Source organism: Lucilia cuprina, chromosome 3, assembly GCF_022045245.1.
Source record: "Lucilia cuprina isolate Lc7/37 chromosome 3, ASM2204524v1, whole genome shotgun sequence".
Classification (NCBI taxonomy): Eukaryota; Metazoa; Arthropoda; class Insecta; order Diptera; family Calliphoridae; genus Lucilia; species Lucilia cuprina.
In genome coordinates, this window is record NC_060951.1 from 61,079,353 (window position 1) to 61,106,846 (window position 27,494).

The 27,494-nt window shown below is 26.6% G+C and overlaps 1 protein-coding gene across 1 annotated transcript; it reads left to right on the forward strand.

Annotated features, from left to right (window-relative positions):
• LOC111677530 (irregular chiasm C-roughest protein) lies at positions 1-27,283 on the forward strand. The gene is made up of 6 exons (XM_046945385.1): positions 1-288; positions 23,513-24,505; positions 24,589-24,691; positions 24,809-24,936; positions 25,041-25,461; positions 25,587-27,283. Exons 2-6 carry the CDS (start codon positions 23,591-23,593, stop codon positions 26,267-26,269), a joined length of 2,250 nt encoding a protein of 749 aa, XP_046801341.1. The 5' UTR covers positions 1-288; positions 23,513-23,590; the 3' UTR covers positions 26,270-27,283.
• The last annotated feature ends 211 nt before the right edge of the window (positions 27,284-27,494 follow it).

The window sequence follows — 27,494 nt, forward strand, 5'->3', positions numbered from 1 at the left end:
ATACAAAATAATATTTAAATTTTTAATAAAAATTCAAAAACTATCAAAATATAACCTTTTAATTAAGTGTTATTAAAACTTCTAAAATTTTAACACATACTAAGACAAAAAAAAACACTTATAAAACAACAATTAGGAGTTATTTTATACCAACAACAATTTCCTCTTCAACACACTTCAACTTAAACATATTTCTATGGATTTCGTTATAAAAATGCAGCCTTTATTCGGATAACAAACACTAATTTCTTTTTATTATTTTTAACAAAAATAAAAAAGAAACAAAATGTAAGTTTAATTTAACAAAAATAACTAACTAAATATAAAATATATACTAAGACTATTTAACTCCTGGGGGAATATAAATTAAAGTAGTTTTTGTTTCCAGGAATTTAAACAAATCTACCAAAAGAAAAACATAAATTTAAACAAACCAAATTGTTTATAAAACAACAACTAAATTATTCCCATTTGTGTTTAAGCAACAAAAAGAAATTGTTTAATCTATTTTTAGGTTAAATTGTTCTTTAGTATAAATTTGACACTAAACTCTTGCCAGACTATTTACTTACTAAAGTATAAAACAAAAATTTTTTTAAAGAAAAATAAATTTAAAATCCTTGGGGTATAAAAAAGCGATTGATATTGTATATATACATATGTATGTTTGTTTGTTTGTATGATGCAGCAGCTATATAGTACACAATTACATTTACACTCAAACTCTTACAATAATTTATTATTTCCTGTGTTGTTGCTAGTGAATGAATGAAAAAGCATTTCTTTTTAAATTTCAAATTTCCTCCTGAGAATTTAAGGCTTTAGTCTAGAGATGTGCTTTGTGGTATGAGTCTAGAACCATGAAACAAGTTAAAGGAAAAGTTTTTGTAAAGTATAACCCAGCAAAAGATATATGTATGTATGTTTATTAGCCTGTAATGGGTTAAATTAGGATCTTAAAAATCCACAATATTCAAAACCACCTAAGCTAGTTTTAAGTTTTCTGAAATAATAAATCCAGGTCAACAGATTCTTTAACGATCTTGTCCGTAACATGAGCTCTATATACGAAAGCGGAGTTACGGTCCCGGTTCTTTGGTCCTCTCTAAAAGTTGTTTTTATAATGAACTGGAGACTTATACATTTAATAGTTGGATTGTATTCCTGTTTAAATTACCAATTCCTGATTGATCTTGAACCTCAGATTGCCTTCATCATATCGAATATTCGCTTTGAAGTGCTTTTGAAGCAACAAAAGCTATTTTTGAATCAAATTCTTAGCTTTTAAAAAATTCGATTTCAAAATTAATTCAGTTACCTCATTTTGGGAGATGTTCTTTAAAGCTTAGGCCGTTTCGAACTGTTTTAAATAAGAATCGCACTCCGAAAGGCTTTTGCATCAAGAAAAATTCTTAGTTCTTGAATAACTCGATTTCAAAATGAATTCAGTCTCATCATGCCGGGAGGTGTTCTTTAAAAATCGCGCCGTTTTGAACTACTTTATGTAAGAATAATCCCATTATATCTAATGGGATTAAACTAAAACCTTCATTCATTACCAATTATTGAAATCATACTTAGGAGGAGGGAGTTTTAAGTACAAAAACATTTTGAAATCTGTTTGATTCTCAAGCCGCCTCTTCTAGTTGCTTCTAGTTGTTGATTTCATCATTCGCTATGGATCGTATATGGATTCAACTGATCTATTACTATATTTTTAACTTGATCGCAAAATGTTGTGGATCATAAAATCATTTGGAATTATAATTATTATTATTTTTTTTTTAATTTTAAAAAATTGTTTAAAAATATAATATGATCTTGGGATCAATCCCATAATCTACATATTATATGTTGGCCTGAATAGTAATCGTTTCAACTTATTAGAAATTATGTCAAAAGGTACTTGCAGAAAGTACTTGTCTTTGTAGTTGATCTTGTCGATCTTGCGATTTTGATAAAGGTTGACGTTTTCAACTTATGTTAAAGTGATTGAAGAAGAATCTATTTAACTTATTAAGAATGATGTCAAAGAAAAGAAAATTTGTCTTAAATGTAGAAAGTATTTTTCTGTCTATTTAGTTGCAGCTTAAACCCGATCTTGCTAATTTTGAAAAAAATACTTTCAAATAAATGATTTATATTTGATGTGGTCCTTCGATCATTAATCTTGATATTTGGATCAATCCTGATTTCTGCTTTTTCCAAATAAGATTGAACAGTAATTGATTTAACTTATTAAGAAAGATGTCGAAAGGTACTTGCAGAAAGTACTTTTTTACGTGTATGTAGCTGATCTTATCGATCTTGCGATTTTGTTAAAGGTTGACTTTTTCCACTTTTTTTCAAGGGAGTGAAGAAGAATCTTTTTAACTTATTAAGAATTATGTCGAAGAAAAGAAAAATTTTGTTAAATGTAGAAACTATTTCTTTATGTCTGTATAGTTGCAGCTACTGATCTTGTAATTTAAAAAAAAAAAACTTTAAAACCTATAATTTATATTTGAGGTGATCCTTGGATATTTGGATCAATCCCGATTTCTACTTATTTCAAATTGAACTAAATCGTTTCAACTTACGAACGTACTTTTTAGTGTATATGTAGTTGATCTTGCGATTTGGTTAAAGGTTGACTTTTTCAAAGTTTTTTTAAAGGATTGAAGAAAAATCTTCTTAATTTATTTAAAATGATGTCGAAGTAAAATTTTCTTAAATGTAAAAAGTATTTTTTATGCCTGTTAAGTTGCAGCTAAATGTCGATCTTATAAATTTTGAAAATTCAAATTGAAGGTATACATATCTCTTCAATATTGCAACATTTGCCTTAAAAATTGTTGTTAAAAAATGCTTAGCTTTAAAATAATTACTTTAAAAGAAATCTATTTCACCTAAAAATTTTCCACTAAGATTTTGTTTTTAACATAAATTTATTTATCTTACTTAACCAAATTTAATTTTAAAAAACTTTTATTTTCAAGTTTGTTGAAGTTTACCTTTTTCTTTTGTACTGATAAACAATAAGAAAAATTGGAAAAATTTTTCGGCTTGTATGTATGTATGTATGTATGTATGTATGTATGTATGTATGTATGTATGTATGTATGTATGTATGTATGTATGTATGTATGTGTGTTGTACAATGTACATTACAAAAAGAAAAAAAAACAAATATAAAGAAAAATTTAAAAAAAAAGTTCAACAAAAAAAAAACAATTTGCAAGATAAATATGAACAAATAAATGAACAAGAAAAAATTTTTGAATACAAAAAAATATGTATATAAATTTTGCTTTTGACTTTTGGACCAGTAAATTGTAAGACATACTGTAACAAAAAAAGGAACAAAAACATTTACATGTGAAACCGTTTATACATATGTTTCTGTATGGATTTCCTTACAAGTGAACTGTAAAGTTAGCAACATGCAACAATTTGGCAACAAAATAATAAAATTGAAATTTTGTTTCTTTATTTTCTTTATGGTAAATTGTAGCTGCTGTCATAGTGGCAGACTTAAAGTTTATTTTGTAAATGTTTTTTTTTTATTATTTCATTCAAATTTTTTTTCTCTTCATGTTTTCTGGTTGTCACCTTAGTAACATGTGTATACAACAATACAGATACTGAGACTTTAATAAGGAAGATTTTTTTATGAAAAGCAGTAAATAAAACACTACAATACTTTTTTTTGCTCTACTCTTACAAAATGTTTGTATAACCAACAGATGACAGTCATCTGTTGGATGTTAATAATAAAATTCAAAAAATAAATAAAAATGCTTTTTAAAAAAACAATTTTTTTAAATAAACAATTCAAATGAAAACGTTACATATTTTATGACTTTATGTCTGCTTAAAACGTACCAGTAAACAAATTACTTGTATTAAATTGTCAAAAAAAAAAAGGACGAGAAAGGCGAAAATCCTTTTTTATTTTTTTTTTTTTTTTGGTTAAATTAAATTTTAAAACACTTGTTGTTATAAAAAATAAAATAACTTACCCTCTCATTTTTTAAATCATTTCAATTAAGTTGGAATATATTTTCATTTACAATTTCATTAAAAATATAAATGATTTCTATAGACAATGAAGCCAGCAACATGTTGCTGTTAATTTGTTGTTATTTAAAACAAAAGTTTTTTAATGTTTAAGCAACTTTCTTTAATGTTAAACTTAATAAATTTAACATTATTAATCCTTACTTCAACTTAATGACAATTAATGTCAGCAACATGTTGTTAGCAACATAATGCCTATAAATTTTACAATAATTTCTCTTTGATAATTGTGTAATTAAGTTTTAAAAAGTTCTCCTAATTAAACATTTCATTAAAGTGTGTTTTGCTAATTATTTTACAATTACAGTGTCAAGTTGACATGTTGCTAACAATTTTGATTAATTTGTTTGTTTTAATTTTCAATTTTCTGAAAAGCTTTTTCGAAATAAAGTAAACAAAGTTTTAACAACAATAATGTCAGCATCATGTTGCTTTTCAAATGCTCTAAAAAATCATGTCAAAATACTATTTTTTAATAGTTTAGCAAAATTTTTCTTAGAGCAACCGCAACATGTTCGTAAAAACATTCAAAATTTATTGTGTTAACTTTTTTTAGTTTTAAGTTAAAACAAACATGAAGTTTAAACTGCTGTAAACATTTCGTTAAACATGACAATTTCAAAGTTATAATGCCAGCAACATGTTGTTGATAATTTTGTTAACAATTTTATTCTTAATAAGTATAATATTTTTATTGTTTTAGCTGCAACGTTTAAACTAGAGCATATAGTCTGTTTAAAATGTATTTAAATTTCAAGGTTATGTTGCTAGCAACAAATTGCATATAACGTCAAAAATCTTTTTTAAATTACTTCTCGGCAAAAGAGTTTTTAAAAGGAAAAAATGTAACACAAACACAAAATTTAAATTAATGCAAACATTTCCTAAAACAGGAAAATTTTTAAATTATAATGCTTTCAACATGTTGCGAATAATTTTGCTTACAATTTTTGTGTTTATATAACATTAGCAACATGTGGCGAAAAAACATTATATAACATTTTTACAGTTTTAGCTACAACGTTTAAATTAGAACAAATAGTATTTTTGAAATGTATATTTTAATGTAATGTTGCCAGCAACATGTTGCTTTCAAAATTTCCTTTTAAATCATATTTAAATGTTAATGTTTATTGGGTTGACAGATTTTTTCTTTCATTTAAAAGCAAAAAAATGAGAGAATTTTTAACATCAGCATACATTCTGTTTGACATGATACATTTAATTTATATTTTCAAAACAAATTTATAAAAATCTTTTGAATTCATGTACAATTTTTTTTATCATTTTTTTATACCATACACTCGATGTCAATATTTAACTCATCATCATCGTCAACATCTTTGTATGGTGTCAATCAAAATGTTCATTTTTTTTTTCTTACAAAAAAAAAACGAATAAAAATAAATATGTATATGAATGAGTTGATTTAAGAAGATATTGTTAAAATTAAGCAGCCAGAAAACAAGAAAACAAAATTAAAATAAAACACAATATATATAGCCAAGGAAAATATTCAATGAATTTTAGTTAAAGTAATTTTAAACCATTTCCCCAATAAGGAACATATTACATTACAAAAGGACTTCTAAGAATCACTGACTATCACTCATCTCACTCTCTCTGAAAAACAAAAAATCAACACTTAAACAATTTAAATTATGCATTATTTCAATTACTTGTCTGTCCATCATGCTCTGCTTTACAACATTGACGTTTAGAATGTCAAAGACATTACTTTTTCCCGATAATTAAAGAATCCACTTGACATTTTTTCTCAACGTCATGAAATGTTTAACTCTATTGCAAAATTCTCTTTATACATATTCATACATAAATACTGGTTTGACATTCGCTGTATATCATTATCAGCAACCATGTCCCCATGATGGCGAAAAACACATTTAGAGAGAGAAATAACATCATTATCACACTAGTATAGAAGTTTAACATAAAACCGATGATAATAACGATGATGAATCTCATTATGAGAGTTAGTAGTTGAGTGTGGCGTGTGACATGTGTTTGATTTAAATGGAAATAGGAAAAAAACTAAAACCAAAAAAAATTGAAAATAAAGAAAAATATGTACTAATGTATTGTAACATGCGTGATTTCCAGGGGTTTTCTGTTCATTTATGGATTTTTTTTGTATGTTTTGTACTTGTTTTTTTGTTTATATACATTTGCTCCAACACAGCCAGGTAAAAACGTTTTGTTTCCAAGGACAAGCATAAAAACAATTGTATTGTGTGTGCTAAATGTCTATGAATTGTTTCCACTATTCGCAAGAAAATAAAGAAAAAGTTCAAGAGAAAACAATAATTATGAACTTTAAGTATTGTTTGTTTAACAAGGAGTTAAGGAATTGTTGCTGTTGTGGTGTGGGGGGGTAGTAGAAGAAAGTTTTTTTAGTTTTTCTTTCTTTTTTTTTTTTTGAAATGAAAAGTTAAACAAAAGAATTTATACATATAAGTAAATATGTTAAAGGCAAATCTTTACAAAAATATTTTAATACTCCTAAAAATATGCTTTATTTTTTCTTTAATTTTAAAAGCAAGATTCTGTATGCTTTTATAAAAACTTGAATTCAATATTCCCTTTTTTCTTTCTCTTTCTTGTAAATGTTTCCATTTCATTAACTTGTTTGTTAAACATGGTATTTATGGCTAAACGCCTTAAAATAGGCTATGATTTTTCATAATTACTATATAAATATATCATTTCAGCTATAAAATTAGTCGGCTTTTTTATGTCTACATTTATGGAAAATTATGTGTTCTGTGAAATTTGCTATTGGATTTAAAATTATACAGTGTTTAACAGTAGATTAATTCGTAATAATAGTGTAAAGCATAAAAGTTAATAATTTAAAAAAAATATTATAAAAAAACAAAAATATGTAGTGAATACTATGATGACAAAATTGTTTTCATTTGATTAGCCTATATTAGGGGGTATTTTTTTGTAAATAAAATGTAGCATAATTTAAGGCATATTTTTGTAATATTATAGACAATTTCATTATTTAAAAAGGAATTAAAAACCCCTAATAAGCTTTTTAAAAAGCTGTCTGATTAATAAGTTTTGCTGATTTAAATCAAATTTTAAAAAAAGCACTTTAACTAGAAACCCATATTTGGTACTTTTTTGAAAGGTACATTTCTAAAAGTGTACTTTATCTAAAAGTCCTCCTTTTAAAGTACTCTTACTTTAAAAGTATCTTAGCTAAAAAGTACTTAAACCAAAAAGTACATAGGTAGAAAAAGAAATATACACGCCTGTTACCATATTGACAGTACATTTTAATTGACAAACGTTTACTCCCCAGCAAAAGCTCGTTAATGAGTTATACTTCCAAAAACCACTTACTTTTCAATGACTACTACTTACCGTCTGCATTACTTTAAAGTACTTGAGTGATGAATTTGTTTTAATCTGATATAGAAGTATTTTACTATAGCCTTTGCCTTTTGTTTACACATTTAAGTTGATTACTCTTTAAGCATTTTATTTTACAAAAAATATAACAACTTATAAACAACTTACTCAACAACTTTTTTGTAAGCATAATTACAAGTACTTCTTTAACTACCTATTTATAAGCGAGCGTAGAAGTACTTGCCTTCAATAACAGCATAATGTTAAAATAATTAATTAAAATTCTATTAAAGAAGTAATGAAAATAGGAGAGTTTTTCCAGAGTCTTTTAGTATCATAACCTTTTAGTACTATGTTCTTTAGTTACTTTTCCAAATAAAGTACTTTTGCTTAAAATAGAAAAAAGTATTACTAGAGTACATTTTTTATATTCCTTAAACATCAAGCATAATGCATGTGTATCCCTACACTACTTAATGTTTAAGAAGTTAAAAATCAATCAAACCCTATTACCAGCAAATGGGCTGAAACCTTACTTAGTAGTTTTATAGCTAAAAAAAAGTACTTTTCCCTATAGAGGTTATAACAGTTTATTTAGAGACTATATTTTTTTATAGTAAGCTTTTAGGCTAAATGGCGTGGGCTGTAGTAAGTTGGGCCAAATGAACTAATAAAAATTTTAATAGTCTTAATGTTTTCTTACAGAAATTTCAATCAGAAAATATATACATAATAATACTATTGCTAGGATATTAATTAAGCTTCCATTATAATTTGCAAAAAGTAGGAAGAAACAATAGCTAAAACAGGGAAGAAGGAGTAAATTAAAAGTCATAAAAATATCCTTTTTTTTATATATTTCGATAAAACTCATTAAGAAATTAAAAAAAAGAAAAGAAACACAAAAACGAGTTTAGTTTTTTTTCACTATATAGGCAATAAAACAGATCATTAAATTAAATGTTGTTAAGCCTGCAAAAAAAAAGAAAAAAAATTAACAAAAATCCTTGACTACAAAGGACCTGTACGCCTGAACTGTTTGACTTTGCCTACAAAAACAAAATACAAGGCTAGCAACAAAACATCAAAAGCCATAATAATAATTAATCCTTTAATGATATACAAGCCAACTTACTTACCTATGTATAGCCATATAAGGGTTAATGTTTTCTGCACACAACAACATACTTTTCACTACCAGAAACACTTTCCGTAAGTTATGAAAATAAAACAAGGGTCCCCCCTTTTGGTTAATGGTTAAAAACGTAAAATTAAAAAGAGTCTAAAAACAATCCAGTTTTTAACTTGATTTTTCCTGGCGTTATACATAATTAAACTAAAATCAAGTTTTGTTGAACACCTGAGCTCGACTAGTGATTGATATATTATTGTAAAGAATATTATGTAGTTGCATACCAAGTGACCAATGTCTGTATCCTATAGATACAAATGACTAGCTACAATTACAAATACAGTTTTTTTTTTAAGATTCTTTGTATTTTTTTTTTTTTTTTTGTTTTTGGGGAGAATCTGTTGCTAAAACAAAATTAAGGTAAAAAACCAAATCATATTGAAAAGAAAATTAATACTTATGTAGTGCCACTTAAATTAACACACATACACTAAAACAATTACATACACTTACTCAACTCAGACCCTATAAAACACATGTTAGCTATACGATGTAAAAAAAATTATGATTAAAGACAAGTAGTACCGAAAGAAAAGGGTTAGACTGGTATTAAAACTTGTATTAAATTACTAGAAGTGGCAAACAACAACAAAAAAAAGCTTTAAAGAAATGTTAAAGAAAGAGAAACTAAAAATTAAAACTTCCTTTTATACTTCAAAAAACCAAAAGTAAAACAAAAAACTTTTAAATGGGGAGCCTTTAATAATTCAGCAGTTTTTTTCTGTTTCTGCTAAAGACTTAAGGGTGATGATAAAATTAAAATCCCCAGCCTGTAATATTTAGTTATAAAAAAACCATAACTGAAAAATTATATTGTATGTATTATAATTTTTAAAAATTTAAATTAAGTTTCTAAAAAAAAAACGAGAAAAAAATTTTAAAAGGGTATCAGACTGGATTTTTAAGTATTTAAATTTTTTTCTTAACTTTTAGTAAAAGTCTTTTACGTCTTGTTTGTTACCCAATTTACGAAAAATATAAGTATTTCAAATTTTTTAAAAGGTATACTTGTTAGCTTAATGAAATATTATTGCTTATAGAGGGTAAATAGGCTTAAAAATAAAGTTATAAATATTGCATACTTTTAGGTTTTGTTTTGTTAAAATTTTAGGTAAATAAGTTTACATATAAATATTATATTTTATATGACCATTAACCAGTAGTAAGAATGCTTAAGATTTAGAATTAATTACACTGCCATTTACCTAGTCCATAAGTAGGATTAGATTTGGTCTCGTACATTTGAAGCCTTTTTCCTAGAAAGCGTTGAAAGAGGATCCAGCTTAGATTTCATTGTACATTTCTTGAAATCGGGTACCGACATTTCAATCTATAGAATTCGATCACACAATAACCATTGACCAGTTCATAATTAATCCGTGCAGCTTACTGTTTGCAACAATGTCAATTAAAATTGTTTGAAATCGGTCACTGATATGCAAATGTACAGAATTCAATCGCATAATAACCATTGACCAGTTTTCATAATTAATGCAAATATGTATACATACTCAGCAAAAACTTTTATTAACAGTTAAGCAATAGCATTATAAGTCATTCCCAGAAAAAAACTTTCATCGAAAAGTAATGAGTTAAAATGCTAAAAAAGAACCTTTTCACTTCACTTAACAGTGTAATAATATTGGAGGCAAGTACTGCTGCGCTCGCTTATAAATATAAAGTTAAAAAAGTACTTACAAAAACGTTGTTGAGTAAGTTGTTCTGTTAATAATAATAAAAAATTAATAATAATAAAGAGCCAGTGAGAACACGATTCAGGGACTTCAGCTTGTTAGCTAAATTCTCGACTCACTATACCATTGCTTAGCTATTTTATTGCGCATCAAATAATGGTTTTCAAATACTAAGTTAATGTTGTTTTCTTTTTTGAAAACAAAAACTCTTAACACGCAATTAAATAGAATGTGCAAACAAAATAAATAAAGCAGGAAATGAAGTACTTCTATAACAGATTAAAAGAAAGTAATTACTCGAGTACTTCAAAGTAATCCAGACGATAAGTAAGTGGTTATGTAAGTACAACTCAATACCGAGTTTTCGTTGGGTTATTTCATCATGGTGATGTCGTTAATGTTAAGTACTTAACACAATCGCTTACAAGTAATTAGAAAAATCAGTCAATGTAAATCGGGTAAAAAAAGCTTTTTTACCTTCAGGCAGAAGCTGACTAATGAATTAGAAACTAATTATATAACACATTACTAGGTGCTGCTCTGTAATGAGAACTATATGCAGTAGTATATTAATAGATAAGTGGTTAAATTTACAAGTCATTACCCAGTTTTTATAGCTCACTTCCTTACATAAGTAAACATTATATAATGTTTCTGTAGTTATCTTCTTAGGAGTGGCGTTTCTTTACTTTTCATTGCATATTTTTAGGATCATTTAAAAAGGATTTAAAATTAAACTCAAACAGTCGAATGCCAACAAATGTTTAGTTATTTTACAATATTAATATCATCTTGAACATTTGTACTTTCACAATTTTACGAATTTCCAAATTTAAGGTATATTTAAACCCCCCTCCTCCCGTCATAACAATATAAACATTATATAAACTGATTATCTATTCCAACAGGGTCAAAGACACCTGGTAAGAGAATTTATTACTTAAATAAAATGTTTTAACTATATTAAGGGTTTAATTTTCGTAATAAATGAAGCATAGTTTTTGGCTTAATAAAACAAATTTATGACTTTAATAAATAAATAAAATTTGTTTACAGCTTATAAATACTTTATAAGTTTATAATGGTGGAATATTTAAATAAACAGCAGGATAACAAAACTTAACTTTATAAAAAAAATTACTATCTATCTACATTATGTATGAAAGAATAAGTAGCAATAACAATTATTAAATTTTATAAAAAATATAGCCTACATTAAGGTGTTAAGTACAAATTTTTGTACAGTTGAGTAAAACTATATTTAAATAAATTTTTACTTTTATTGTGATCATGTAGTATTAAAAAATTTGTTAATTTTACACTTAACTTTTTAGAAGTATTAAAATTATAATAAAAACTATAGCCTATATTAAGGCTAAATAAAAGTCTATTAAGTTTTATAATAAAACATGCCAATACTTCTAAACAAACAACATTTTCTATAAAACGAAATTACAATAAAATATTGAACAATGAAAAAAAATAAAAAAAACTGGACCATAACAACAATTGGCGCCGTTAGTCTACAGACAATCTTGTTTCTATACTTAATTATTTAAAGTGTACAACTATTAGCAACAAACAACAAAAAATATATATATAATAAAAACTTAATAAAAAAAACTTTATACCAGTTTATAACACATAAATTAAAACTTTAATATATAAAATATTGTTAGTATTGCTACATTTTCCTTTATAACTAACGATGAATCGTACGAAATTCAAAAAAAAAGCGTCAATGTTAGTTTTTTAAGTTTGAAAAACGCCCACTCAATATTTGGTCTAAGGTTTTTTTCGAAAAAATTGTTTAGTTTTAACTAATAAAATAAAAGTGAACAAAAGACCAGCACACACTAAATGACAAAATGACACTGGGATGGACGGACAGAACAGACAGACAGACAGGTCAAACATGTTGTTTTATTTTAAACAAATATCTAAAAAAAAAAAAAACAAAAATATGCTTATACGTAGGTTGTAATAGAAATCTTTGTTTAATTTTAATATTATTTATTTATTTTTTATTATTATTTCTATGACTACCTCTACAACAAACGAAAAGTAAAAAAAAAGTGTGAATTTCATTTACATTTAAAATTGTTTTTTATGATTAGTTGGTAAATAAAAACACACAACGTATTATAAAAAAATCATAAAAATTATTTAACACTACACCTGCAAATTAGAGTATATAAAGTTAATTAGAAGAGTTATAAACTAAATGGTTAAGAAAGCTAATGGCTATAAAAACTAAAGCATATGCTAAAGGATTGCAAGAAACTGCCTTTATATGCAGCATATGTTAAAGCAGGAAATATGAAAATATAAAAAGTAAAATCAAAAAGATTTTAGCTAATCAAGTGTTAAATTTAACTTTAACTATTATATGTATATCCCAATACCGATAGAAATTTGAATGTTAATTAGAAGAGTTATAAACAAATAAATTAAATGTTTTTAAATGCTTTAAGTAATAAAAGTGTTCATAAAAAATAAATGAGAAATTTTGTTTAATAAATAAGCTTTTGAATAAAAAAAAACAAAGAAAACGTAAAGCATAGATAGCCTTTAGCCTTTAAAGCTTTACTTTACATAAACTGTTACTAAAATTTTTGGAATTTTAAACAATATTTTATGTCTACAACTAACAAGTTTATTATAATAAAAGCTTTTTTCTGTAACAAGCTTAAATTCACCTCAGACGAAACAAAGCTGAGAAACAGGCAGGAACCGTACTTAAGCTGTTTAGAGTAATATGATCTAAAAAGCCATACATTTCTTTAAAAAAGCCTACACATTTAATATACAAATAACCAATAAAAGCTTTTTAAACAATATTTTATGTATACAACTAACAAGTTTATTATAATAAAAGCTTTTTTCTGTAACAAGCTTAAATACACCCCAGACGAAATAAAGCTGAGAAACAGGCAGGAACTGTGCTTAAAGCTGCTTACAGTAACATGACCTAAAAAGCCACATATTACTACACATTTAAGATACAAAAAACCAACAAAAGCTTTTTAAACTTTTAAGTAAACTATGAAATTCTATATAATATTTTTTAAGCCTGTTTTTGCCGTTCACTGCTCTAGATGTTCAAAATACTCCATCTTAAATGTAGCGCTTAAAAACGGTCTTTAATTTGTATGTTTAACTACTATTGCAGCAGCTCAACAAACAACAATTTAACTGTCATAATGTTTCCTCTGATCTTTCAATAAACAATAACACATACTATGTTATCTATATACATACATATAAACAATAAAATTTATTTATGAAAAAAAGCTCCAATAACAGCTAAACTTAATAAATAATCTGATTATTTAACAGTTTTTTCTCAATAGTTTTAAAATCATAAATTTAAAAGACATTTATTCGTCGTACGAATTCAAAAAAAAAAAAAATACTAATAAAAACTAAAAAAACAAAATAAAAATTATGGCGCTTAATCTTGACCATAATTGTCGGATAAGCCATAAACAAATATACATATATTAATAGAGCAAGTTTATCAATACAGACCAAAAACACAAACAAATTAACAAAAAACAGATATAAAATTCAATTAAAAAGCTGCTGCAAGTCCTAAATTGGTTTGGTTTGAAAATTGAAACGTTTAAATGATAATTAAATGTTTTTGTTGTCGCTTTAATATTAAAAAAAAAGATTAATAAATTAAATATAAATTAATTATTTTTTTAGATTTTGTGTGAAAAAATTTTTTTCCAAGCTTTATGTTTGCAAAAACAAAATGTTATTTAAACAGCTTTATTTGGGTATAGTTCTCTCAACTAAACACTGTTAAAAGCTTTATTTTAAGAAGTCTTTAACAAACAAGCTTTAAGTTTTTGAAGCTTTGATTTATAATAGTTTTAAAAAGCAAGCTTTAAAAAAGCTTTAATTTACAAAACTTAAGAAAATTTTATATTTTTATTTATAAACCCTTAAACATATTTATAAGTCATAAAAATCTTTTATTTAGAGATTTTATTTGCGAAAGCAACAAAAATGTTATTTACAAAGCTTTAATAAGATTTAATTTATTTACAAAGCTTTTAAGAAACTTAAAATATAAAGCTTTAAAAACGTTTACAAAAATCTTTTGTATTAAATTTTTATATTTATTAGAGTTAAAATATTTTTATTTTAAACGCTTTTTAAATAATGTCTAATATTTAAAAAATTTTAAAAATAAAGCTTTTATTCCAAGCTAAAAGCTTAAAAAGATTAATATATATGTATGTATATTTTCTTAATATGTACCTACAAAACACAAAAGCTTTTGAGTTTAAAATTTTGTAATATAATAGTCCTTCATTGCTCCACCTTAAAAAATATTAATATTTTTTGTTGTTTTTGTTGAAGTGTTTGCTAACTAAACAAATTATCTTGAAAATTAATAATAATTTATTGTTTTTCTGTTGTTATTTTTCATTTTGTTTTGTAAAAAAAAGAAAACAATTTATTAATACACATTTTTTTCTTAGTTTAATAATTTTGGTCATAATTTTTCTTTTAATATCTTTTAAGGCAATTATTTCTCCAATAAAAACGAATATTTTTCTTTACTTAATACAAACAGCCAACGACTCTATGACATAAAGACATACAAACATATAAATTGGTTTGCAAAGTGGTTTAGATATATTTCGTTTAAAAAAATATTTGATTTAATATTAAGAAACTGAGAAAAACATTGAAACTGTTAGAAAGTGTGAATATTGTCATAATATTTGGAAGGATTTCTATTTTTGAGGGGGTTTATTTTTTTTTCTAAAAAATATATAATAATTTATAACAACAGCTTTAGAACTCTGCTATAGCTAAGGAGCTGACAATAAACAGGCTAACAGACGGACATACAAAACATGCAGCCAGCCAGGCTGACAACAGCTTTAAACTCCACGAAAAATACACATTTTTCACATAATTTTAAGGGAAAATCTATAGGAAGTCTTTCTCCTTTAACGTTTGAAACTTAAAATAAATAAGAAAAAAAAGGAAGCTTTCTTTTGTTGTCAACATTGCCAGCGTCGTCATCAACCAACATCATAAGCAACATTTAACTATATCTTGGCAATATATAAATTGTTTCTATCTTAACAGCGTCGCCATCATCATTATCATCTTTTGATTATGTTTTCCGTATTAAGAAGAACGTTGGCGACGGTTTTTTTTGTATTACATTTTTGTAACATTTTGTTTGTTTTGCATGCTGCCTTCTTTCGATTTTAGACATTGACAAAGCTGGCGACAAGGACACACTTGTAATAACATTAAAAGGATATTGTTAAACATTTTCATAAGCAAGTGTTTGTGTCATGTTAAAATAGTCCCCAAAAAACAGAAAAAAAAAACTCTAAGATGAAGGCGAATAAAATCCTAAACGATTTGACGCAAAATATGATGTAGTCAAAGAGAATGTGTTTTACAATGATTTTCGTAAAGAAAAGTTCGAGTTTTAATCCTTTAGTAAAGGCATAAATTTATTTTGTAAAATAAGTTTATATTTAAAGCTTTTTATATAAATATATAAAGCTTTTCTCTTTAACTGATGGTTATTGCAGAAAGTTTGTTAGAAAAGCTCAAAACGTTTCATTTATTTCATATTATTAAAAACAGCCTTCATGTTGTAACTAAATAAAGCTTTTAAAATTGCTGTTATATCAAAATTTTTATAAAAAGCTACTAATTGTTAAGCTTTCATGTTTAGGGTATATAAATAGCATTTTAAAAACTAATTAAATTAAAGCTCTTTTAATATATATTTATAAAGTTTTAAAAAAGCTTTTTTTTATTAGAAATGGGTTTGATGTAAAGCCTTAAAACCCAAAGCATGAATAAAATGTTTGCTCTTTATTAACTTAATAAAGCATTTAAAAAAGCTGTATAGTTTTTTTTAAAAGCTATCATTTTAAAAGTACTTTAAGAGCTTTTATTTAAAGAGTATTTAAAAAACGTGTTAAAGCTCTTTAATTAAATTTGTTTAAAAATCTTTGATTTTAATAGTTCTTAAAAAGGTTTTGTTTAAAGGGGTTACAAAAAGCTTTTATTTAAAAAAGATTTTTTTTATTTATACCATTTTCAAAAGGCTTTTGATTTAAAATCATAATTTTTAAAATATAAAATAGAATAATCTATACGTTGATCCTAGCAATGTTTTTAAAAGAACTGTAATGCTAAAAGCTTTTAAAATGCTTTTGAAAAGGTTGTAATTTATAAGGATTTTATTTCAAACGTTTTATAAAATCTATTATTTAAAAAATTTTTAAAAAAGCATTTATTTGAACATTTTGCAAAAAGCTTTTATTAAAAAGGTTGTAATTTATAAATAATTTATTTAAAAAGTTTTATAAAAGCTATTTCTTAAAAAGCTTTTATTTGAACATTTTCCATAAAGCTTTTATTAATAAAGTTTTCAAACAACTTTTATATTTAAAGTTTTTATAGATTGCTTTAAGCTCTCATTTGCAAGCCCAATGAGAATAATTGTTATTTGTTTCTTTAACTCTTTCTTTAGAGTCTTTCTTACCCCATCTGTTTCTTTAAGGGTTAAGCAAAGTAATAGTTAAAGATAAAACTTCAAGTTGTCATATTGTTGTCAATATTTAATGGCATTTTCCCTGGACCAATTTTAAATAGAAAAACTCTAGCATAATGATAAACATTATGTATTTATCAAATGCTTACATCATTTCTTACCAACAAAGTATAAAATTTCTAGGGTTGGGGCCATACATATATATTTTTAAGAAAAACAAACAAACAAATAACAAAATTTATCTATGAATATAATAATTTTCTATACAAAATTTTATATTCTTATTTTGTCGGATTAAAATTATTGCATCCAAGTTTATTTCTCATAAACAAACAACTAAGAAAAAATAATAATAATAAAATTTTAGCGGTTGAGCCGAGAGGGGGTTAGAGTGTTGACTGGGGGTTTATTATACAACAATTTTAACACCCTCTTAAATAAAAATTTGTTCACTGGAAAATCTTTAATATAGAGGACTCTACTTTTTGGCCTTGTTAACAACGACATCAAAAACAAGTGAAGAAAAATATAACTAAAATGAAACATAATAAATGTCTACAAATTTCCTGTCTTGGTCTTTATAAAAATTTCAATATAAAATGATTTTTTTTTTTAAAGGGCATATTGTTTTTACTTTTTTTATCGAAAGGGAAGAGGGGTTTTTTAAGGTTTAAGGGTGGTGGTATTGGTTTTCATGGGAAAATGTATTTTTTTTATATTTTTGTATTGTATATTTTTTTTTTTATTTGCTGTTGTTTACCATTATTGTAACAAATCATTTTAAGTATGAGTCACACATCCGTATTTTCGTTTTGTTTTCTTTGGGCCACTTGCATTAACCACTAGTTTTTTTTTCTTTTACTAACCATAACAAATACTTGGTCTATATATATACAAACATATAAACATATATTGGCAGTAAATGTTTTTACAACCCTCCTGCTAACACCCCACCACTCATAGTAATTTAAATCATAAAAATAGTTAGTGTTTTTTAGTTAGTATTCATTCTTTTTGGACTCAAGCACCCTACTGGCATTGTCAAAGACAAGTTGAGACATCGGCATAGTTAACTTTGTGTTAAAATTTTATAAACTGATTTCAAAATTTGTTTGATTTTTAATCAAAATTAGATCATTTTGATTCAAAATATACTCACATTTTGAAAACTTTAAGGCCAAAGTTCTAATAATTCGTTATGACTTGTCTTTCAAATTGATTATTTATTGTTTACATTTTCTATTTTTATTTCAAAGTATTTAGTGGGTGTCCCATTGTGTGCAAGATATAAAGATTTAGGGTATGAGTGGTGGGTGCTATTACATTACCAAACCCTCTAATATTACTCTACTAACCCCCAACCGCCCAAATAGCCAGCAAAAACACAACAACAAAAAAAGTCATGTTGTCAAACATACATACATACATACATATAGCTGGCGCCTTTTTACAACAAAATAAACATACATATGTATGTGTGTATGTATGGAAACAAGTGTATTTATCGGAAAATATATAAAAACAGCAGAAAATTTATGAAAAACAAACAAATAAGAAGTTTCATATATAAGAAAACAAAATATAATAAACGAATAAATAACTACAAACATTTATACATATATTCACGCTTCAATATTTTCATTATTTTTAGTTGTTGTATTTTTTTTTTTACAATTTTTCATATCATTTTATATTCTATATAGAAAAAAAGTATTATAAAACATTATAATACTTTTTGATGAAAAATGTTTTCTTTTCTCTGTTCTCTTGTTTAGCTTTTTAAATAATAAGGGTAGAGGTCGGGGTCTAATAGAAACTATAACAAGAAAAATCAATAAAAATTCAATGGAAAAAATATAAAGACCACTTATATGTGTATAATTTTTCCCCCATCATAATAAAAATACTTTAAATAATCAGCTTTTAAATTACAAAAAAAAACAGAAACAATTTTAAAAAAATACAGTTACAAATAAAAAAAATTCTTAAAAAAATGTGTTTGACAGCAATATGATCTAATTACCTGTTTTCAGTCTAAAGTTTTTCTGTAGAAAATAAAAATTACCAATTGAAAAAAAACTTTGTTTATATACAATGTTGTGCATATGTATCTGTACAGGCAGACAGACAGACAGGCTTTTGAAAAGTTTTTAATCTTTTTTGTTCAATGACTTTTTTTATATAATCGGACAAACTAAAACTTACTATTTACTAGCAGTTTTTTAATTCTAGTTTAAAACAAGCATCGACATAAAGAGCACTCTCAACAGGACCTACTTTTCTTAGGGATTTTTAACAATTGCAGTCAACCTATATCTTCTATGGATAGCAATTACTATTTCAAAATCATAAAATAGTTTTTTTTTCCGACAATGACCATCTATGGGGAGAGAAAGGTATAAAACTATGAACCCTTGTAATTCATCACTTTGAAATGTCAAAGCCTGTAGAAATTTTATAAAAAATAAAACCTAAAAAAATCATTTTACTATTCTTCATTGTACATGTGTCTCATAATTAGTTATAATCGGATTTAAAACCAACATACTATTCTTGTTATTGGATATTAAAAAAAATCAAATAGTTCTTGGGTGTTCTTAGATAAAGAAATACTTAAGAGTCATATATAGCATACGTATCTATAAAGAGTACTTAAGGGCAAAGAAAATTTTAACAATTTCTATTTTTTAATTTTTATGCCAAAGAAAAAAACCGGTATAGGCAAGATTTTAAAGTGTTACAAATTATCAATATTTTTAGAAAATAAAGTGTATATAAGGGTAAAGAAAATGTTAACAATTTTTATTTTTTAGTTTTATGTCAAGAAAAAAAGGCAACATTTTTAAGTTGATGGTTAAAAGAAATAACATTTTTAGAACTTGTCAACATTTTATTGAGATTAAATCAGGCTTAGCAACATTTTGCATGTTGCTAGGTTTAGAATCTATTTTGTAAAGGAAATGTATAGAAAAAGAATATACACAAAACTTATATAAATGTAATGTATTCTTGGCAACATGTTGCTGGAACAGGACTTTTAAGCTGATAGTAAAAGTTGCTGAACTTTTGATGGAAATAAAGATAGTTTTAAAACTAAATGGAATAAAAGTTAGTTGGTTTATCTTCGTTTTTATTTCAAATTATATAATAACTTTTTTAGGTTCATTCTCCTCTCATCCTTTTATTAATGTTTATACACATGCTTACATAAGTGTTGCAACATGTTGCCCTATACTCTTAGTTAGGTAGGTAGGAAGTACGTTTGTTAGTTAATTACTTAGTTAATTAGTTAGTTAACATCTTGTTTTTTTATTTCAAATTATATAATAAAAACTTTTTTAGGTTCACTATCCTCTCATCCTTGTATTAATGTTTATATACATGCTTCTATAAGTGTCACAACATGTTGCCCTATACTAAAAACTTATATTAATACTGGTCACCAACATTTCATTATAATTATTAAATTACAACAAATTTTTCTCATTTCCTGTCACATATGAAAGTTGTTACAAATAAAAGTGCAAGTTTTTTTTTTATTTCTTAAACAATTAATAAAATATTTTAATTAAAACAATTCATTAAAATAAAGAGAAAATTATTTTATTGCTGCTGTTGCAGTTGTTTTTTATAATGTTTATTATCTTAGCAATCATATAAAATTTGTTAAAGAACTGAAAAATATAATTTGAACATAACTTTTCACCAAAACCAAAGAAAATTTTTAAATTTTTTAATGAAAATTAAAACCAGAAAGAGAGGGGATAAATAGCAACATTTTTAAACAACAACAAAAAAACATTAAATAAATACAAAAATACATAAATAAATACATGGAAAAATAAATGAATGGATAGGTAAGTTAGATGGATAGATGGATGTTAAGATGGCTGTTTAGCTTACTGAATGAGTGACGGGTTTGGTATGAATGAATGAATGTTGAGATGAGTGGCTGCTGGCTGATGTTTGTTGGCAAAGGTAGTAGTAAAAACCAAATTTTTTTAAACTCCACAGGCAATAGCAGCAAATCAAACGGAAATAACAAATTTTCAGTTAAAAACCCCAGAAACACTTGTTTCTCTCAAGTTTTGTTTCTGTCTTTTATTTATATTACAAATTTAATTTCTTTAAGATTTTTTTTGTATGGATGTATATGTATGTAAGTGTGTGTTTTTATTACTTTAAGAAACGGAAGCCCACTAATAATGTGGCTTTAATCGAGTAAAATTTTTTGTTGTCGTACAATTCTAGCAACTGAATGTATGTATCTATCTATTTGAATATGTCTTTCGGTCCGTCTAACTAAGTGAATTTATTTGTTTGTATTTGCTGGTTTGGTATTTATTATTGAAGATGTTTAATTTAGTCCCCTTCCCAAGTTTCATGAGAATGTTGGAATTAATATAAACATTAGCTAAATATTTTACTATTGGTATTTGTATAGTTAACTTGAGTCTATAGTTGTATATCTTTATGTATCTTCAATTAACTATAGATTTAGATACATTTCTTTCCCTTCATAATTAAAGTTAGCAATTGATGGTAGTATGCATATACTGGGGAATTGAAATTACACTAAAAGAAATTAAATAGTTAAGAGATTTCAATTAAACTTGTTATTAAGTTGGCAATAATTTTTTAAGAAAGGGTGTTGTTAACCTTTTTCTAAAGTACTTTTTAATTTCATTTAATTTTGTTCATTTAGGCTCTGTTGACTTTTTTCACACATTTCAATGTCATATATTAAAGTTTTGTTTATAATTTTTATAATTATCATAATTTTATATATAATTTTTATAATTAACTTTAATTTTTTTTCATTGAGTGTAATGGCCAAATACAAAATAGTTAGTATTACTAATATTTAGTACACATAAAGTACTATTTGTTTTGTTTGTAAATTGTATTTTCATTATTTTCTCAAATTATTTAGAAAATCTTGATTGTTTGAGTGTTATACCCTACACTACTTTGGCGTTGGTAGTATTATTCATTTAAGCTAGTGTTGGTAACAGTCTTTCGAAAATCAGTGACAAAGCATAATTGCAATTATAAGGATTATAAAAATTCTTCATAACTAACTTAAACAAAACCTAATTAACATTTTTAAAATACTTTCATAATCAAATTCTCTTTAAGGCAAAACTCTATATAACTAACGAAAATCTAAAGTGTATCTCATAGTCGACTCCGAACGTCTAAATTTCTTAACTTTTTAGTGTTTGTCTACGTGTAACCTAAAATCGTAATTGTGCCTCTAAACAAGTGTGAGTCAAAATAAAAAATAAATTGGGAGAAAATTTCTTTCAATCGACCGATTTACAAACAACAAACCACACAAAGAAAAAAACCCAACTACAACGTAAAAACAAAACAAAAAAAAAAGCTATAAATGTAATGCGTGAGAAAAATATGTATAAAACACCTGTAGATAAAAGTTTCTTACTTACATAGAATTCTTCTTCAACTTAATAGAAAACTTAATGAAATTTACTATTTATGTAGGCAGTATGTATGAAGTAGTTACTACACGCATTCCATCTCCGGTATATTATGAACAAACAATACAAATAAATACAAACTTAATACGTTAACTAAACAAACAATAACATTATACTTAAGTTGTATACAACAATACAATACATTACATTACACTGCTTGTAATTTATAGAAAAAATATAAAGAATCAAAAATGTATAAAAAAACTTTTATTTTTTTGTGTTAAAAGAAATTTTCTTTTCTTAACAATTTGTGACCAAAATGCCGCACAAATTGTAATTTAACAATTCATTAAAATAATTTGTTGTTTTATTTTTTTTTTTTTTTTACCATTAAATATTTCATTTTTGTTTTGGGGGGGTCCCAACATGCTGCAGCACTTAGCCAGTAGAACAGGTAGGTTTAAGTATGCCCTGCCGGTATTAGTTGTAATGTGCTACTTGTATTAGATATCTAGCACAACAACAAAAAGCTATAAAGTTGTGATAAAGTTCTTTTTTTTTTGGTAGATTTGTTATTTTAAATTATTGTGGCAAGTTCTAAAGAAGTATTAAAAAAATCTACCAAAATATGTACTTTTACAAAATATTGCTTTAATGTAAAACTCACTTAAATTACTTTTCTTTTGTGGGAAAACACCGAATTACTTACTGTTATCAGATGATAAGAAAAGGTTCTTGAAATTTAAATGTTTTTCTTCTAAAGGTTTAGTACTCAAACTACAAAGGGAAGATCTTTGAATGTGAAGAAACTATATATGTATATAACTGAACTTCTACTTAGTTTAATTCCAATTCAATTCTAGTTCAGTTCTAGTTCAATTCTAGTTCAGTTCTAGTTCAGTTCTAGTTCAGTTCTAGTTCAGTTCTAGTTCAGTTCTAGTTCAGTTCTAGTTCAGTTCTAGTTCAGTTCTAGTTCAGTTCTAGTTCAGTTCTAGTTCAGTTCTAGTTCAGTTCTAGTTCAGTTCTAGTTCAGTTCTAGTTCAGTTCTAGTTCAGTTCCAATTCAGTTCTAGTTCCGTTTCAATTCAGTTCTAGTTCATGGAACTCACTATAATTGTTTGATTTTGTATTCTTAACTTCACTAATTCATAAACATATCATTAATCCATTTTATTTTATTATTCTTCTCATTGCAGATTTATTTTTTGTTTACAAAACTTTTGATTTAATCTCTATTAAATCATTTTAAACACTCTTCAAACTCCCTCAACACCATGGCTTGCAGCACTAGCAATACTTACTCCATAAAACTACTAATCATTTCCTGGCTGTGTTGTTTTCTCTCGCTGCCTTATTGTCATGGCAAATCTTCCAGTCTCTTTACACAATTTCAAAATCAACGTTTTGCCATGGAACCGCAAGATCAAACGGCGGTAGTGGGTGCTCGGGTGACACTACCCTGTAGAGTCATAAACAAACAGGGTGTTTTACAATGGACGAAAGATGACTTTGGTTTGGGTACCTCTAGGGATTTGGCTGGGTTTGAACGTTACTCTATGATCGGTAGTGATGAAGAGGGTGACTATTCTCTAGATATTTATCCAGTGATGTTAGATGATGATGCCCGCTATCAGTGTCAAGTAAGTCCCGGACCCGAAGGACAACCGGCTGTGAGATCAACGTTTGCCAAAATAACGGTATTAGTACCACCAGAGGCACCAAAAATTATCCAAGGTGATGTTATACACACCACCGAAGATCGTAAAGTTGATATAGAATGTGTATCGGTGGGTGGTAAACCGGCTGCAGAAATTACTTGGATCGATGGCTTTGGCAACGTAATAACCGATAATATAGAATATACCATTATACCTTTACCAGATCTTAGAAGATTTACTGCCAAATCAGTGCTGAAACTAACACCCAAAAAGGAACATCACAATACCACTTTTACATGTCAAGCTCAGAATACCGCCGATCGCACATATCGTTCTGTTAAAATAAAACTAGAAGTGAAATATGCTCCCAAAGTTAGGGTTAATGTAATAGGCGGTGCTGTCGGTAATGGACGTATACTGGAACATTCTCAAGTTAGACTCGAGTGTAAAGCAGATGCTAATCCCAGTGATGTTCGCTACAAATGGTATATAAATGATGAACCTATTAGTGGCGGTCAAAAAACAGAAATGGTAGGTTTAATTTTTTATTTAAGAGAAAAGGAGGTTTTTAAATTTCTAATTTTTTTCTTTATATTTTTTTTTTATAATTTTAGGTTATACGCAATGTTACTAGAAAATTCCATGATGCCATAGTTAAATGTGAAGTTCAAAATTCCATAGGCAAAAGTGAGGACAGTGAAACCTTGGATATTAGCTGTAAGTATTATTTAGGAAGAAATTTTTATAAAAAAATACTTTTCAAAAAAATTAAAACTTTAAAAACTGAAATGTAAAAAATTTGTAATTAATTTTCATTACTTTTTTTTATTCTAGATGGTCCCACCTTCAAAGAAAAACCTCGTTCCATGGAGGCTGATATTGGCAGTTTGGTTACTTTGAATTGTGAGGTTGATGGTAATCCTACACCCGATATTGTTTGGATACAACACCCCATTGATAGGGTAAGCATTTGAAAATCATACAAAATATTTTTTTTAGATTTCCAAGCATTTTTATAAACAAAAATTTACTAAATTGTTTCTTTTTAACTTCTTTCTCTTTAAAGGTGGTAGGCTCCAGTCCCAATTTAACCTTCAGTGTTAGCAACGAAACTGCCGGTCGTTATTATTGCAAGGCTAATGTACCCGGTTATGCTGAGATCTCAGCCGATGCTTATGTCTATCTAAAAGGTTCACCCACCATTTCATCGGCACGCACACAATACGGTTTGATTGGTGATACAGCGCGTATTGAGTGTTTTGCCACATCGGTGCCGCGTGCACGTCATGTCTCTTGGACATTTAATGGCCATGAAATCAGTTCGGAATTGGGTCATGACTATTCGGTTTTAGTGGATGCTGTACCGGGTGGTGTGAAATCGACCTTAATTATACGTGACAGTCAATCTTATCATTATGGCAAATACAACTGTACGGTGGTTAATGATTATGGCAATGATGTGGCCGAAATAAATCTACAGGCACAAAGTAAGTGTTACCTCAGTACTTAAGGCTTTAAAGAAAATATTAGAAAACTGATTTTTCACAAGTAATGTTTTTGATAATTTACTAATTAACATTTTTTTCTTCTTAAAATTTCTTTTTATCTACAGAAAGCGTTCCTTTGCTAATGACCATAGTGGGTGGCATATCAGCTGTGGCTCTATTAATGATCATTACCATTCTAGTGGTAGTATATTTCAAATGTAAAAAACGTTCAAAACTTCCACCTGCCGATGTTATAAGTGAGCATCAAATTACCAAGAATGGTGGTGTTGGTTCTTGCAAAATGGAACCTGGTGATCGTACTTCCAATTATAGTGATCTCAAAGTTGATATCTCGGGTGGTTATGTACCATATGGTGATTACACCACACACTATAGTCCACCACCACAATATCTCACCACTTGTTCTACCAAATCGAATGGCAGTTCGACTATTATACAAAACAATCATCAAAATCATATACAACAACAACTGCAACAACAACAGCAGCAGCAACAACAAAGTCTACCCATGACCTTTTTGTCATCGAATGGCAATGGCAGTTTAACTGGTAGTATTATAGGCTCCCGGGAAATACGTCAGGAGAATGGTCTTCCCAGTTTACAATCCACCACAGCCTCCGTGGTGAGTTCATCTCCCAACGGTAGTTGTAGCAATCAAAGTACCGCCACTCATGTGGTAACTGCCACACCCGCCTCAGCGGTAGATCCACGTTTTAGTGCCATTTATGGCAATCCTTATTTAAGATCATCGAATTCCTCCCTACTGCCACCACCAACAGCTGTTTAAGGTAAAACAAAATTGTATTTTTTTTATATAAAATAAATTAGACAAAGACAACAAACAAAAAGATAATTAACTATTGAGAATATAATTATAATTAAAAGAAAGACTGAAATTGTAAATAATACATAAACTGGCATTCTATTTATATATTCACCGCGAGGTGTTTATGAAAAAATATTAAAAAAAAACAAAGTCATACTTTTAAACAAAAACACACAACCATCTAAAACTCTAAGGAGACTTTAAAGTGGAAATTTTGGATTGATTTCTAAGTAGAAAAAGTACTTTGATATGATTTATTCACCACCATTTGCCATGAGAGAGCAGAAATTTATTCTTCAAGAAATTTAATAGAATATTAATAATTAAAGAGATATAAAACGTTGTTAATTGTATTAAACTTTCCCAAGGAATTTTTAAAATTCACCTCAGAATATAATTTTGAAACTCATTCATTGAAACTTTTTGATTTTTACCTCGGTTTAACTAAAAAAGCTTTTTAAGTTTATTATAACATTTTAAGCGATGTATATTCAAGATCTTGGTGAGTTTCACAAAAAAGTGGGATATTAGTGGTGAAATTTTTAAATTCACCTTACTATGTTGAATTTAATAAAAAATGCTATATGTAAAGAAATATTCATTAAGGAATAAATTACAATGTTTTTTCTTCTTATTAATCTTATTTATGGCAGTGATGAAATTTTTTCAATCCACCTTTCCGTGGTGAGTTTCTTAAAAATGCTCTATTTGATGAAATGTTAATATAGATATAAATTAAATTGCTTCTTTCTGCATACTAACGTTTTTTTTCTGCCGGTGGTGAACTTTTTCACTTCACCTTACCGTGGTGAGTTTCTTAAAAACGATATATTTGATGAAATATTCATTGGCCCCTATTCTGCATTTCATACTAACCCCCTCATTTTATAAAACGAAACTTTCGTTAACGTAAATAATTTGTATGAAGAATACTGGGAAATTTTTGAAAATTTTAATTTTTTCCATACAAATTTTTTTGAGCGTTTGTCGTTTCGTTTTATAAAATGAGGTCCTAAGGTTTTTTTCTGCCGGTGGTGAAATTTTTCAATTCACCTTACCGTGGTGAGTTTCTTAAAAATGCTTTTTTCGATGAATATTTCATGAAGGCATAAATAAAAATATTTTCCTTTTGCATATTAATGTTGTTTAATGCCAATAGTGACATTTTTTAATTCACCTTACCATG

Coding starts and splice junctions, on each gene's coding strand:
- LOC111677530 (XM_046945385.1), top strand. CDS start 23,591: ATGGCTTGCAGCACTAGCAATACTTACTCCATAAAACTACTAATCATT. Junction 24,506..24,588: donor GCGGTCAAAAAACAGAAATG/GTAGGTTTAATT, acceptor TTATAATTTTAG/GTTATACGCAATGTTACTAG. Junction 25,462..25,586: donor AATAAATCTACAGGCACAAA/GTAAGTGTTACC, acceptor TTTTATCTACAG/AAAGCGTTCCTTTGCTAATG.